This window comes from Mastomys coucha, unplaced genomic scaffold, assembly GCF_008632895.1.
Source record: "Mastomys coucha isolate ucsf_1 unplaced genomic scaffold, UCSF_Mcou_1 pScaffold20, whole genome shotgun sequence".
NCBI lineage: Eukaryota > Metazoa > Chordata > Mammalia > Rodentia > Muridae > Mastomys > Mastomys coucha.
The window spans coordinates 99,728,364-99,743,667 of record NW_022196903.1 but is presented as its reverse complement, the minus strand read 5'-3'; the positions used below and the strand labels follow the sequence as shown (position 1 = coordinate 99,743,667).

General features: G+C 36.9%; 1 protein-coding gene across 8 annotated transcripts in view; it reads right to left on the bottom strand.

Annotated features, from left to right (window-relative positions):
• Cntn4 (contactin 4) overlaps nt 1–15,304 on the bottom strand; it is a 975,079-nt gene that overhangs the window by 328,887 nt on the left and 630,888 nt on the right. For all 8 annotated transcript variants that reach the window (XM_031382788.1, XM_031382782.1, XM_031382784.1 and 5 more), the window contains 2 exons: nt 11,084–11,210; nt 2,150–2,325 (listed from right to left, as the gene is read on the bottom strand). In XM_031382788.1, coding sequence (XP_031238648.1) covers nt 2,150–2,325; nt 11,084–11,210 — 303 coding nt within the window. The remainder of the gene's footprint in view (nt 1–2,149; nt 2,326–11,083; nt 11,211–15,304) is intronic.

Sequence of the window (15,304 nt, the reverse complement as noted above, 5' to 3'; positions counted from 1 at the left end):
ATCCTTATGTCATTGATGACATAGGATGAGCAAAGTGGTTTTCAAATGTTTGTCTTCAGGAAAACCATTGAAAAAGTGAGCCAAGGAACATGCTCAGAGTAAACTATTCTATTCTGTTTAAATACCTATTCTTGAATGTAAAATCCTGTCTCTATAATGTTGTTAATACAAATGTGTATACTTTAACCATAGTCTTGAGTGGTGGTTAAAAATTTATTTCTTTAAATGTATATTGTAAATATACAATATTGTATATATTGTAAATGTCAACTTGTTGGTAAGTTTCTTTCTCCCTTTTTGTCATTCTTAAGACATTTCATTCCTTCTTAAAAGGGGGAATCAAATACCCACGGGAGGAGTTGTGGAGATTAACTATGGAGCAGAGACTGAAGGAAGGGTAAGCCAGCCTAAATATAGCTATCTCCTGAGAGGCTCTGACAGTATCTGACTGACACAGAGGTAGAGGCTCACAGCCATCCATCGAACTGAGTGCAGGGTCCCCAGTGAAGGAATTAGAGAAAAGACCAATGGAGCTGAGGGGTTTGTAGCCCCTTAGGACGAACAACAACATGAACTAACTAGTACCCTCAGAGCTCCCAGGGTCTCAACCACCAACCAAGGACTGCACATAGAGGGGTCTGATTGTTCAAGCAGCATGTGTATGGTAGAGGATTGCAAAATCGATCATCAATAGGAGGAGAGGACCTTGGCCCTGTGAAGGTTCTGTGCCCCAGTGTAGGGGAATGCCAGGGCCAGAAAGTGGGAGAGGGCGGGGTGGCAGGCATGGGGAGGCGGGAGGCAACAGGGGTTTGTTTTTGTTTGTTTTTTTGTTTTTTGGAGGGGAAACTGGGAATGGAGAAATTCGCATGTAAATAAAGAAAATATCTAAAATAAAAAAAAAAAGAATTTGTTATGCAATTAAGAAATATAAAATCACAGAGGAGTCATAATTCATCAAATGATAAGATTTTTACCCTATGCTAAAGACATGTGATTTTATAATTTCATAATTATTTTGTGAAATAAAACTATGTGTTTCATCTGTCGTTACTAAAAAGTGAGTACACATACTAGTTTGTATCTGAGAAATAGGCATATTGGTTCTGTGGCCCTTAATTAGATATTACCCTCCTATCATTGTGCTTACCTAAAAACACTAAAGACTATCTCAGGAGACATTTACAATATATACAAAATTTCTAGAAAATTCATTTATCAATTACAAAAAAGTGCCATCAAATAGCAATAAAAGATTAAGTACTGAATATTATAATAGGTATATTTGATATTCTGTTCCCAGAGTGGGTTTTGTTAATGAGAGTATTCTACAGTGTTACTACCAACAGACTTAGTAATTACAAAACCTTTGATATTAACATACCGCTATATGAGTTGAGATTTTATACAAGAAAATATATAATCATATGCAAATACATACACTCTAAAAACTGTAGCTGAACAGCGATTCTCAAGGTGTCTGCAGTAGAATGTGTACTTACTGCTTCTACTGCTAGATTTTGATTTTCAATTTTCTAAATTCTACTTTCCTTCACACAGGCAAAGATTTTCATTAAATGGCAATCTTAAGACCTGGTAATTAGATTTTCTGTGTTCTAATTTGTCATAAAAATAGAAAAGGTGAGTAACACTGTATCCCCACTTTTCGTTATTGGACAAAATATTTTTCTACTCTATTAAACAAAACAGAGAATTATAGGATTTATTGGCGAATTGACAACTAAGCTACCCCTCCACTCCGAATTTCATTGTTAAAGCATTTCTTTATCAACTACTAGGTTGTTTACAATTAAATTGGCTTTTTTCAGTTGCTGTGTTTAATGTTTAGTGATGTTGCATGCATGCATTTATCATGTGTAAATTCTAACACATGTATAAATGTATATTACTTTAATCATCATACAACCAAATGATCATATAAGCAAACTACCTCAGACTTTATGAAATATACCTCTTTGCTCCCATGTTTATAGTTTATTAGTTACATAAACTATTTTCTAAATAGAGAAAAGCTATCATATGCCTCATTCAAATCCATGTTGTCTGTCAGAAGGTACTGTTTGTAAAGTATATTCATACAATGTACAAAAGCTCAAAGAAACATTGGAGGTGCAATATAATGGCTACTTACAAGCAAACTGAAGCTTTGCTTCTCTGCTTACAATTGTTCCAAACGAGTTTGTTGCTATGCACTGGTATGTTCCAGTATCTTGGGTTTTATTGGGGTTATTGATCAACAAGCTGCCGTCAACAACACTGTAGCGGAAATCCATACCAATGTCAACATCTGTTCCATTTAACTTCCACCTATAGTATAAAAATGCCAGTAGATAAAGCCTTGTAATATTAATCAATATTTCTGAATTGTCTAAAATAGATAACAACTTGAAATACTGTGAAATACCACCAGTGCAATTTTTGAAGCATGGTAAAAGCATATATTAGAAATTGTCTATTCAGCAATGGTGACATCTTAAGTACTTATGGGGAGAGGGCTGTCTTTTGTAGTAAATGATGATAATCCAACTTTAGCTCCTGTTCTGTGACTACATAAAATAATTAATTTCTTGTGGGGGAATTATTTTTCACACAATTTCTATAACTTTCTTCAAAAAAAAATGGCTGCTTAGTAAAAAGTTCTTTGTCTGGTTAGCAATCACTATATAAATAGGTATATCAAGAGGACAGAATATACCACTTTCAGGGAAACAACAGAAAAGTTGCTGAAATTGCAGTCAAGCCTATTTTGATTCAGTTCTTAAAATGACTGAAGTGCCTGGTGGCAAAGCAAAGGAGCTCTATTGATCTGAGATGCTTCAGGGACCAAATCTGCCTGGCCATGGATCAACTGGATGATCTCTTTAGCCACCGGCACTCAAATTGTCAATCAACTGCCCCAGTGAACTACAGGCTATTAAGTAACCAAAGCAAAGAATGTTTTCTTGTTCTTTTGCTCATTTCTGTGGGTCACCTGTGAATCTTACTGCAACAGTGAGCCCAATAAATTAGCTTTACGGGGACTCATATTTTAGTAGCTTAGCTTTGGTACAAAGATCTACAATTCTGTTCTCAGAATCATCAAAGGAATTTGAGCTTTATCTGAGTCAAATCACCTTTCAGGAATTCATAGGAATCCGTACAGACTCTTGAACTAATATAATTCAATGACTGCTTTTTTGATAGCTTATGAATTACCAAGACTCTCATAGGAGCTGAAAACATGCGAAAAGGTTGTAGCACAAAGGAAATTGATTCAAGTCAACAAATCGAGAGTAGAGATGGAGAATTATTCGTTTTACTTTCTTAAAATAACGAGAGCCATTGCCTAAATAGAAATGCGCATGTGCATGCCCACCCATTGTGCAATTCTTTATTACGTCCCAGGGCACTGTGCTTATAAATACATAATGCAAAAGAATTTAAGTGATAAAATTGTCAGCCTGTTAGCTTCAAATTACATGTGCAGGCGCATGCGTGTGCCTTCCTGTGTCTTTCTGAGACATGGTTTCATGCAGCTCAGGCTGACCTCAATCTGCCTTCAACTCCTGATCTTCCTTCCTCTGTCTCCCAAGTGCTTGAGCCAGTACATCCAACACCAAAGTCCATCCCATAGGACACATTCACTGGTGTGCTCATTGCCTTTAAATTTTGCATCCATGAAGCAGAGGCTGGCAGATTCATGTGGATGCCAGACTTGTCTACACAGCCTAGTCTACTTCAGGCCAGACGGGGTCAAATAGGGAGACTTTGTCTTAAAAAGCAAAAGTTGGGGGAGGAGATGCACATCTTCCAATGAAGCCCTTGTCCATATTGCTAGTCAAAATGGGTCATGGTTCATCAGATGTCCTGTGGAAGTTCCCCTACTCCTCATGCAAAGAGTGCTTTTGCCCCAAGATGATTTCCCAGAATTACTTTAGTATTCTCACTTCTGTCCATCTAGCACTTTAACCCACTCACTGCTCACTAAATACTTGTTGAGTTTAAGACATTCAAACTCTGCTTCTCTATTTGAGCTTTGAGCATATATACACAATTCATGAACCCCACTTGCCTCACTCAGCCCAGTGGCATAAGTTCCTTCACATCCATGTCTTTGAAGTGTAAAAAATCTAGAAACAGGAGAGCTGAGAATGTAGGTTAGAAGCAGAAATAGGACTTAGTTCTTTATGTGTTTGTGTATAATAAGCCGGATATTAGAAACCGACAGTGTTTTAAGGCTCTGCAGTAATTCTCTCTGTGCTCTGACACAGACAAGAAAGTAATAAGCAATAAAGAGAACAGCCGAGTTATATCCCAGCAGTACTAGCTGCACATGAGCCTCTAGAACTGACTGTCTGCCCTACACATTTGCTTTTAGTCAGCTGATCACGTCTTGGCCATAACTCTCAGTTCAAATGATGGTAGAGCAATTTAATATGACAAATCTAAGAACTCGAAGAGGAAATTGCAATATAATGTGAGGTGCAAGCAGAGTGTGGAATGTGGGAACAGGACCATGTGAATCTTTTCATAAGGCAGGATGTGGGAATTATGACACCTCTATAGGTTTGTCTGCACTTGTCCCCTCAACCAAAAAAAGCTGTGCGTGAAGTCCATTCGTCTCCTTTATTGCCTGCTTTTACATACAAACAGCAACAGGGATGGGGTGATTTAGAAAATAAAGTGTTTTATGAGACATGCAGTCAGGTCTGTGTTATAAAGCGCACTATGGTGTTTTACTGCAATGCAGTCAGTGTTTGTTCCAATTGAATGTGGATAGCATGGTGAATTTCTTCTCTCGTGTAGTGAAACATTCTTGAAAATCTCACAATTTGCTTTCAATGTTTGAGGAATCTTAAGTATTGGTAATGGAGTGGCAAGGCTCATTTGGGGTAAATAAGAGATTTTCCCAGGGGGCACAGCAACTTGATGTCTTATAAGCAGAATTACTTGGGGGAGGCACAGCTAAACTCTCTCCAGAGAACCGGGGTTATACACAGGCAAACACCACCACCTTGAACCTCCCTAAGGTATGGTTCTGCACACTCCGCTAAGAGGTCGGTGTACAGATTCACTGGGAAAGAAAAAACAAAACAAAACAAAACCTCTGTTAACTATCTGAACTTGACACTCAGGGAGGGGCAGGTCCTTTCTGACTTGGAATTTGTTCTCTGCAGACTCAGTTGAATGCAAACTTCATAGCAAACCACCTTTAACCAGTTGCTTGAAGGCTACTTCCTCCTGGGAAGAGATGCTGGGTGAAATAAGTAATATCAGCCACCCTGAGGGAACTTTGATACAAGAGAAGTTGGCAAGGGGCAAAACTTCTTAAGTTTTCTGGGTCGGGGTCAATCCTTTCAAAACTGAGGGGCAGAAACAATGTAAAGAAAAGGCTCAGTGGAAGGAAGAAATGTAAAGAAAAGAGGTCAGCTAAGGTGTCGTAGGAAAAACCTGCAGCCGAAGTTCTCCACAGAGCACTCACTTTTGAGATTTTCCTACTCCTTCAACCCCTTGAAAGCCAACACCAAGACTAGGAAAGTTCAGCTAGCAAGGTGTTAGAAAACACCTGCTCCTCTATTCATTCTCTTGCTCTCTCCTTCAACAACAGGGGGTTTTTAAGCTCCCAGGTCCAGACTGCTATTATGTCACCAGCAAACTGCTAGAGGAATAAAGGCGAGCACTGTGTACTGCCTGGCATTGCTAATGCATTTGATTAAAAGCTCTCCCCAGCTTTCCCCTGCAATCTTTAAAAAAAAACAAAACAAAACAAAAAAAAAAACCATAATAGGTTTCTGTTCTATGGCTTGTTTTAAATAACAAGGCAAGCCCCTAGATCTAGAAACACAATGTTACACAGGCAATGTTAATTAAAGGTCACAGTTTGAGGAAAAACAATGCAGCGACTTGCCAAAATCGGCTGCAAAATTTGTTTTCATTTATAGCTAACATGTGAACTTACCCTCGGCTGTGTGCTCAAAGTGGGATCCATTAACTCATCATTTATATATTTGAGCAACCTTGCCTCTTGCATTTGTTTTTACATTGCAGTGTGTTTTCAAATCATTAACTTAGTTTGCTGTGTTGTTACACAGATAGACAATGCATCCTGGTTTGGTCAGGACAGCATAAGGTTTATAGATGATGCTCTACAGAAATTACTAAGAGTGTTCTTTCACTTTCAAAAATATCTTGTGTCAGATGACAAATGGCCTGCTCACTCAATTATCGAGCCCTCTCTAATTAGTTGTTCTTTTCTTTCTGGAATGTTCTTCCTTTCTTTATCCAGGTGGCAGAGCAGGTGGCCTTTCTCAAAGCCCTACAACTTCTCTTCTTTTAAGCCTTCAGTACATCTACCCACTACCTCTAAATTAAGGGTCTTTTATTCCTTCAGTAAGCTGGTAGCCACTACTATTCATGGGAGTCTCAGCCATGCAGTGCTAGTAAGACAGAACTTTAGGGCGTTCATTTCTATCCCCTAACTCTTATGCTCTCTCTGTACTCTATTCTCTGATCTTCCCTGAGCCTAGAAGGGTGGCATAGACACATCTTATTTGGTCTTGCAATAACTTTATTAGCCTTAAATTTGAAATTAAATTAAAGTACATCAGATATGTGTTGTAAGGGATCATGAAATGATGAAGAGCTATGTGTAGTGAAGTGAATAATATGAACTCCATGAGTCTCCTGTGTTGATTTTGATTGCGACCATGACTTTAACCACATCTAGTGTTCAGTTACATCCTCGGCATGTTTTAAGTGATTGTCCTGGGTGGTTCTGAATGTATCATCCAAGAATATGTGAATCTGGACTCTGTGGCCCAAAGGCTTATGAAAATTAGCAGAACTAAGAGTCCCTTCACCTTGATTAAATGTCTACGAAGCATAATGTCTACGAAGCAGGCAATGAAGCTGCCTTAAGGCCAGAGGTGTGGTGAACATGAGCACCCCTGCTCTCTGTCTTGGGATTTAACCAACTGCCTCAAGCGCCTGCTGCTGCGGTTTCCCATCAAGGTGGGCACCACACCTGAACTGTGAACTAAAATAAACTCTTTCTCCTGTGTGCTGCTCTGTCAAGGTGTTCTTACCATGGTCACTCAAAGAATCTCTCCAGCACCATCACTTCCTAACAGCCGCTCGAATATTGTGTAACCTTTCTGTTTACTTACATGGTTTTCACCTTTTGATTTGGGGGAATTTTCTAGCTTTTTTGATTTTGTTTTGTTTTTCAGGACAGGGTTTCTCTATTTAGCCTCAATCCATAGTCTAGAGTTTGCTCAGCTCAGTCTATTCCATTGAACAGGATATTTACTATTAATGAAGTTAAGTTTTTTTTTCAATGATTTTTACATCTCCTATCATACTAAAAACCTTTTTCTCCCTAAAGTTATAAATATACATGATTGTTTTCTTTCTTCTTTTAAAATGTCCCTTTTAGGGCTTTTATTAATCCAAAATTGATTTTTGTCTGTAATGTGAAAAACGAATTCAGTTTGATTTCTTTCTTTAACCACATGGGCAAACCATTGACCAGGGTAAGATGTTTCAAAATACTCCCATCACTCTCATGGATTTTAACTTTTTTCTTTTGTTTTTTTAAATGAAAGTATACTCTTTATTATCCATTCTTAGTGGATAATTTAATTTTATGTGGAATTATTGGCACATCACTTTGTTTAATTCTGTCTTCTCATAGCTCAGGTCTTCTCTCTGTTATCATTTTTATCCCATTTCAAAGATGTCTTTTAGAATTTCCTTTAGAAAGAATCTTTAGGAATCAAAATTCAATGGTTTTCTGCCTATAGACGTGTATTCTGTTCTCCATTAAAGGAATTTCTAATTAACACTTATTTATGAGATATAGTGAGACAATTTAACATTTACAGAAGATACAATATCAAATTAGGGTGCTTTGCATTCTTTATATTTAGAATTTTATAAGTAGGCTTTTATTTATTTACTCATTTTTATTTTAATAATTTTAAATATTATTTAAATTTAAATGTACTTGTTTATGAGACAGGACCTCATGCATCCCAGGCTGACCTCAAACTCCTTAGGTATTTGAAGACAAACTTGATCTTTTTGTTTGTTTGTTTGTTTGAGACAGGGTTTCCCTGTGTAGCCCTGGCTGTCCTGGAACACATTCTGTAGAACAAGCTGGTCTCAAACTCAGAAATCTGCCTGTCTCTGCCTCCCAAGTGCTGGGACTAAAGGTGTGTGCCATCACTGCCCGGCAAACTTGATCTTTTTTATTTTGCTTCTTTTTCCTAAGTAGTAGATCCTAAATGTGGCTTTCCAGTCTTACACCACCATGCCTTGGTTGTGTGGCTCTGTGGGTCAAATTTAGGTCTTCATATACAATGTATAGCCACTCTAGTAACTGAACTACATGCCAGACCAGAAGATGGAAAAAGAAGATAGAATTTGTTTAATCTTGGCTCATTTTTTTTTAACTGGGATTGAATCTAGGGCCTTCAACCTGCTATAGGAGTATACTACCACAAAGCTTCATTCCTAAATATTTCTTCTGGTTATTTTGAAATACATGATAAACTGTCATAATCCAACTGTGATATACAAAGCTACAAGTAAGCCCTACTTCCTATATTTTGGTGGCTGTTTCCAAACCTATCTATTGCCTTTCACCTCTTCCTTCATGTCCTCTGGCAACCACTCTTGCTACCTTGCATTTCTAAAAGATCAATAATTTTAGCTCCTATATAGAGGAAATAACATGAAGTACCATTCTATGTCTGGCTTATTTCACTTAACATAATGTCCTGCAGTGCCATCCACAATGTGAGAACCACAGAGCAGGATTTCATTTGCTTGTGACTGAATAATCTTGCATTGTGTATGAATCACATTTCCTTCATCCTTTCATTTGTTGTTATATACTCCAATTCATTCCATGTTGAGGCCATTGTGTTTAGTGATATAATAAACATGAAAGACTAGGCATCTCTTTCAAAGAATTATTAAATTTTCTTGGGGTATATACTAAGACATGAGTGGCTTGGTTTTCAACAACTTGACACAAAAGAGAGCCAAATGTGAAGAGAAAACTTAAATTGAGAAAATTCCTCCATCAGATTGGCATGTAGACAAGGTATTTTCTTGATTGCTGATTGAGGGGAGAACCCAGACCACTATACACAGTACAACTCTTGTACAAGTGGTCCTGGTTTGCAAAAGAAAGGTAGCTAAGCAAGCCATGGGGAACAAAGTCAGTAAGCAGTATTCCTTGGTGGCCTCTGATTAGTTCCTTCCTTCAATTTCCTGCCCTGAGTTCCTGTTTTGGCTTCTTTTAAAGATGAGCTGTAGCCTGTAAGCCAAATAAAACTGTTACTCCCTGAACTGATATTGGTCCAGCATTTCATAATCGCATGTAAATAAAGAAAATATCTAAAATAAAAAAAATAGCAACTTTAAAACAAACTAGAACAGTATGGAATAGATAAATTTTAGTTTTATGGAGAATCATATACTTTATATTCTTAACTTATAACCTTGTATGTTACATAAGATTATAACAAATAACCCTAACTCTTTACAAGAGTATTTCTAATTACCTTTTGCTATTAATAGCCCCATATGTTCCTCACTTCTTTAAGCTTATATTTGATGGTTTAAAATTTTCAAAAATTAAAATGTTGACTTTCTTTTTTCTTGTCATTGAGGAGTCAGTTGCCAGTTTAACTGTCACCTCATTAAAAATATTTGTATTAGAAATCTGGCTCTTTTATGGCCATCTCTTTGATCTGGTGTTCTGCAGTTTCCTGGTTCTAGAAGTGATTTTAGTTTTATTTGTACTAGAAATGTGCTAAACATCCTAAAGCTGCAGTAACTAGATGGTTTTAATTAGTGATGAAAATTCTGACCCTTCAGAATTTTCTTCTTTCTTTGTTTTTCAATACTCTGTGAGTAATTGCTAATTTAAATTTTAATAATATAAACATGCTTTTTTGTTTGGTTAGTTTTGAGTCTTTGTTTTACTATGATTTTGGGGGGTTGTTGTTGTTGTTGTTATTGTTGTTGTTGTTGTTTTGGAATCAGGGTCTCACTGTGCAGGTGTTTCTGCTTTATTTTCTTCCAAGTTTCGTTTTGGAACTGACCAAGTCCCAAGTCACACATAGTTCCTTTCTTTCTCTCTCTCCCTCCTTGGTCCTCTAATGCATTCTCCAAATTTTGTTGGTTTTCACCTCTTTCTGTTGCCTTGAGATGATTGCCTCGGGTCTGTTATCTAGCTTGCCAATTCTCTTTATAGACTCATCTCATTTCTTACGAAAATTACTGAGACTCATAGTCTAACATACATGATTACTGGCACTTTATTTTTCCTGAAGCAGGAAAACTGATTTTTGGTTAACATCTATTCTAAATTGGGAGGGCTTGTATCTCCAGTTTCTTTCTGAAAAATGATTTTATGTTACATGCTCCTACAAGTCTAGGCTTTGTCTTACAACTATGGTCTTTGTGAGGTTGCATAAAACGGATCATGAAAAATGACAAATCCTGTTTGTTCTAAATCCATTTACTGTAACACTCAAATACTTCTGACTTTCCTGCTGGCTTAGTGACAAAATAAAAATTTCTACTCTTATTAAAACAGTGTTATTAGGACTTGTTAGTGTTTCCAATGAAAAGGTTATTTGGATATTTAATCCTTAACACTGCCAGAAACAGAATCTGGGTACTTAAGTTTTCATGAAAGAATCATTTCCTCATGTTTCTCAGGGTACCTCACATTGCCTACCTAAAAATTTTCTTCAATACTCTGTGAGTAATTGTTAATTTTAATTTTAATAATATAAACAAGCTCTTTTCTTTGGTTTGTTTTGGGTTTTCTTGTTTAGTTTTGTTTTCTTGGGTTGTTGTTGTTGTTGTTGTTGTTGTGTTGTTGTTGCTTTGTTGTTGTTTTGGAACCAGGGTCTCACTATGCAGCCCTGGGTGACCTGGAACTTGACTATGTAGATTAGGCTGGCCTTGAATTTACCCAGAATCAGTTACCTCTATCTCTCAAATGCTATGATCAAAGACATGTGCCACCATTTCAGGCTAGAAGCACATTCTTAAGCAAACAAACCTGATATGAGGCTTTGGATTTCCTTTAACTTCACAACTGAGCTTCACTTTTTTCTCTTCAGAATCCAAAGGAAACATGACATGACTTGGTTCTTGAACAAAAACTGGGCCATGCAGCGTGTAGTCATCTGAAAGAGAAAAAGTTCAATTGAACATCACCTTCTCAATAGTAGCAACCATCAGAAGCAATACCACATTAAGAAACAAACAAACAAACAAACAGCCAGTGATACCCAAGAATTTTTTCTCAGCTTTAAGATGAGATTTCCCATTGAAGATCAACTCCTTCCCAGTATGTAGGAAGTTAAGGCAGCACTCCCTTGTCACGTGTTAACCATGTCTTTGGCACTCCCCTGTCACGTGTTGATCATGTCTTTAGCACTCCCCTGTCACGTGTTGATCATGTCTTTAACTGCCAGCATCCAGACACAGGCTGCCTGGCATCTCTCCTTCTTCCTTCCATGTCTTATTGTTCCATCTGCTTTGGCCCAAACTTCTATTTTCTTCACATTTTGTGCTTCCTACATCCCACTTGTGCTGCTGCCACTTTGGAAAGCTTTGTAATGCCACAAAGTTAAAGTTCCCCCTTTGTAATTAAAGAATATAATAGGAAAAAATGATGATGATTTAAAAAAATAAAATCAATAAGAAAGAACAGCTCTATACTGAGCACGCATGTAAGCACACATGCATGCATGCACACAGAAAGAACCTAATTAAAATGATTATGCATATCAAATAAAGAATAGTCTGTAGTTCTGATTCCTAAAATGGCTACACAAAAGGACCAATTTTAAGCCAGCTGATCAGGTGCTTGGACACTCACCGAAGGCAAACTGCCATGAATTTCCAAATCTTGCTTTTGAAGAAGAGAAATTAGATGTGTGGTAGTCATTTTGTCATGGAATAATAACAAAGCTCAAAGCATAAGCTACGAACCATAATTTAAGTAGCTGGGTAGAGTATGTTATTAGGGTATACACATATAAGCATTATTCAAAGTACTTCTCATTTCCTTTGTTCATGCAAAATCCATAGGATTTTCATTCTTCAAATAAATTTCTATCTAATTTCTATCTTTTCTCCTAGGTTTTTACCTTTACCCTTTTTTTTAACCACATGATTTAAAAGATGATTTTACTCTATGATGCCTCTCGTTTTCTCTGAAGCCATTCAAGCCTTTCTTTTCCCTTCTTTGAATCATTAATTTCTTAAGAGAATGATGTATCTTACTCATTTTAACACACTATGTGGTAGTAAGTACAGCTGTCCATAGGATATAGCCTATTTAAATTATTTCTAAACATTTTAAAGTCTTTAATGTGCTTATTTTGCCATTGCTTGACAAACTGTTCAACTGAAGCATAGCCAGCTATGAGGTGATATGATAAAAATTACAACTCTGCTAGAGAGTCTGTTTCAGCTATATGTGGTTATCTTGAGCTATCTAGACTGCAATTGTGAGTCTGGAAAACCTTTATAAGCATTTTTTTTTAACTGATGGGTGATAATTCCAGATAGAACTTGTTCATGTAAATTGGGACAGAAGAACATAGAATCAAGTTAGGTTTGGAGATTAAGTAAAATCTGGCAAGATTATTTATTCTTAACTTAGACACCAAAAAATAAAGCTTCATGTAAAACTTGAGACATAAGGAAAATAAAGGAGACACCATGACTGAATAGAATTGTATTTACTCTGGAGACCACATGTGATGTTGACGAAAGAAGATTCGGATAAGGGCTCAGGAAGAGCATGAATTATCATTTAAGGCCTTGCTCAGCTCCTAACTTTAGGACCTCTGGGAAACCACAGTCTCACAGTGTCTTAGTTTGCTCTAAAGTAATGACCCCAGAGTAGGTCAGTTATTTTAGACTGATTGTAAGTGGGAAAGAGACATAATTGCTCATAAACACATACGTCTGCATAAAAATGTAGAGTTTCAACAATATTATATATTATTTTGGCCCCATTCTCTTTTCTCCTAATTACATATGTAAAATCATTTCAATGAGAAATTTAACCACAGAATGCAGGAGCTATCAAAGAAGAGAAAAGAACAGAATAAAGCATACAGTCATGAAGTTTTAAATGCTTATGCATTAAAACTATATATTTTAGGATTTATATATTTATGCTCCAGATTTTCAACAATTGCACAGATATTTTCAAAACAAATTTAGATTACTTGTCAAGGGTCAGCTCATTACAAGTATGGAGAATTTAGTAAATGTTTGGCACATCTATTTTGATGAAAAGAATTCTTTAACAAGATCACAGAGACAGCAGCGAGTGTGGTAGATTTTCTCTAAGAGAGAAATATTTCTATTGTTGTCCCCAATTCCAAAATTATGTGTGTGTATATATACTATCAATCATCTCAATTCATCGGTGCTCCCTGATTTGAATTTCACACAAAAATATACAGTCTATTACCAGTAATTCCAAATAGGAATAAAACACAATAATGATTACCCAGGATGCAGCTGGGAGGCTGTGGATTAACATCTGTACTATTTCTCAATGTAGCCAAGCCATATTTAAATAACAAAAGGATATTTTTTCTGTGTATTTTGTAATAAGAATTGATAATAATGATGCTTTGCATTTGCTATAAATAACCCATTCTATCTAAAGTTTTATTTTCTCTTAGTTAAGCAAGCTCACTGCCTGGAAATTAACATTAGCATAAAGGGAATCATATTTCAGCACTCATCTAAGGTCATGCAGAGATTTTAGTGCTTGGGCTCTTTGGTTTCCTGAATATACAGGGAGAGATTTGATATTCTTTAGCAGGCCTGGTATAGGAAGCAGAAATCTTAGCTTTTAACCCTTTAGACCTTGGTTACCAATGTGCTTGAGGAAAAAAAAAGAGATCTTTTGTTTCAACCAAACTGTGGGGTGCCAGCTTGCTCAGGAGGGGTTTTTAGAAAGAATTGCCAAGTATAGTCTAAGTACACTGGTCACAAAGAGACTTGCAAGTCCCACACAAGACACACAAGACACAAGAAACCACTCAAAAATCCTGTATCTGCCATCTTCATAGCCAGGGAGACAAAGTTCATCCTTAGAGCTTTCACAGAAGTTGTTTTGTGTCACTAGAAGAATGAAAGTGATTTTAGTCTAAACAGGTAAAGAGACATTTTAGAAAATGGTGGAGGAGTCACTGTCCAAGCCAGGTTACAGGTTGTTTGTATTCTAACCACGCTAGGTTTGTGATATTAAATCTCAGACTCACTGACTGTACCATAAGACACTGGTTTTTCCAAATCAGATTTATCTCACTCTCTGGATGATTCTGTATTTTAGTCTTATTTATTTTATTTTATGTATATGAGTAGTTTCCATGTGTGTATGTATATCATATACCCAGCTTGGTAAGGAAGCCAGAGAAGGCATCCAATCTCTTGGAACTGGAGTGGCAGGCAGGTGCCAACTGAACCAGGATCATCTGCAAGAGCAGCCAGTGCTCTTATCTGCAGAGTCAGCTCTCTGTCCTGACTCTTGGGGCGATTTTCTTGCACACTAACGTTTGAGAACTAAAACAAAAGACCTTTCTGATCCTAGTTCTCCACTTCACTAGAACAAAACTTGAGGCAAGGCTGCCTTCAGACTCACTTTCAGATATTTTCCTTGAGTGTGATCTAACCCACAGTGTTTGCTTGATAATATCACAGAGATAATTTTAGTTGTATACTTAGATTCACTGCTGAAAGGGAATAGCCAAGAATGGAAAACTCCAAAACTGAATCCCACAAAGAAAATGGATGGCTGAGCATGGTAGCACATGAAGGTTATTTTAGAAGTCTGGAGTCTGAGACAGGAATATTACAAATTCAAATCCAGTATAGGTTACATAAAATATGTGAAAATAGTCTGGGCTACATAGTGAGGTTATAGCTCAAGGCAACCACAGTAAAAATTGAAATGGAATGAAGTAAAACCAAAACAGAGAAAAAACACAAACAGATAGATTTGTTAAGGCCTGGGACTAAAGCTGTCCAAATGTAGTCCTCATAGAACACTGAGACCTTCTGGATGTGCAACATGAGAACTTCTAGAGAGCTACACTAAGCAGATACACAGGATCTTTGGGCTGACCACAACAGTAAACAGACCTGGAGAAATACATTATTCTTACTTAATGCCTAAAGCATGCCTGCTGTGATGAGTTCTTAGTAAGGAGTCTCCTATTTTGTAATTTACCCGAGAGCATATAAA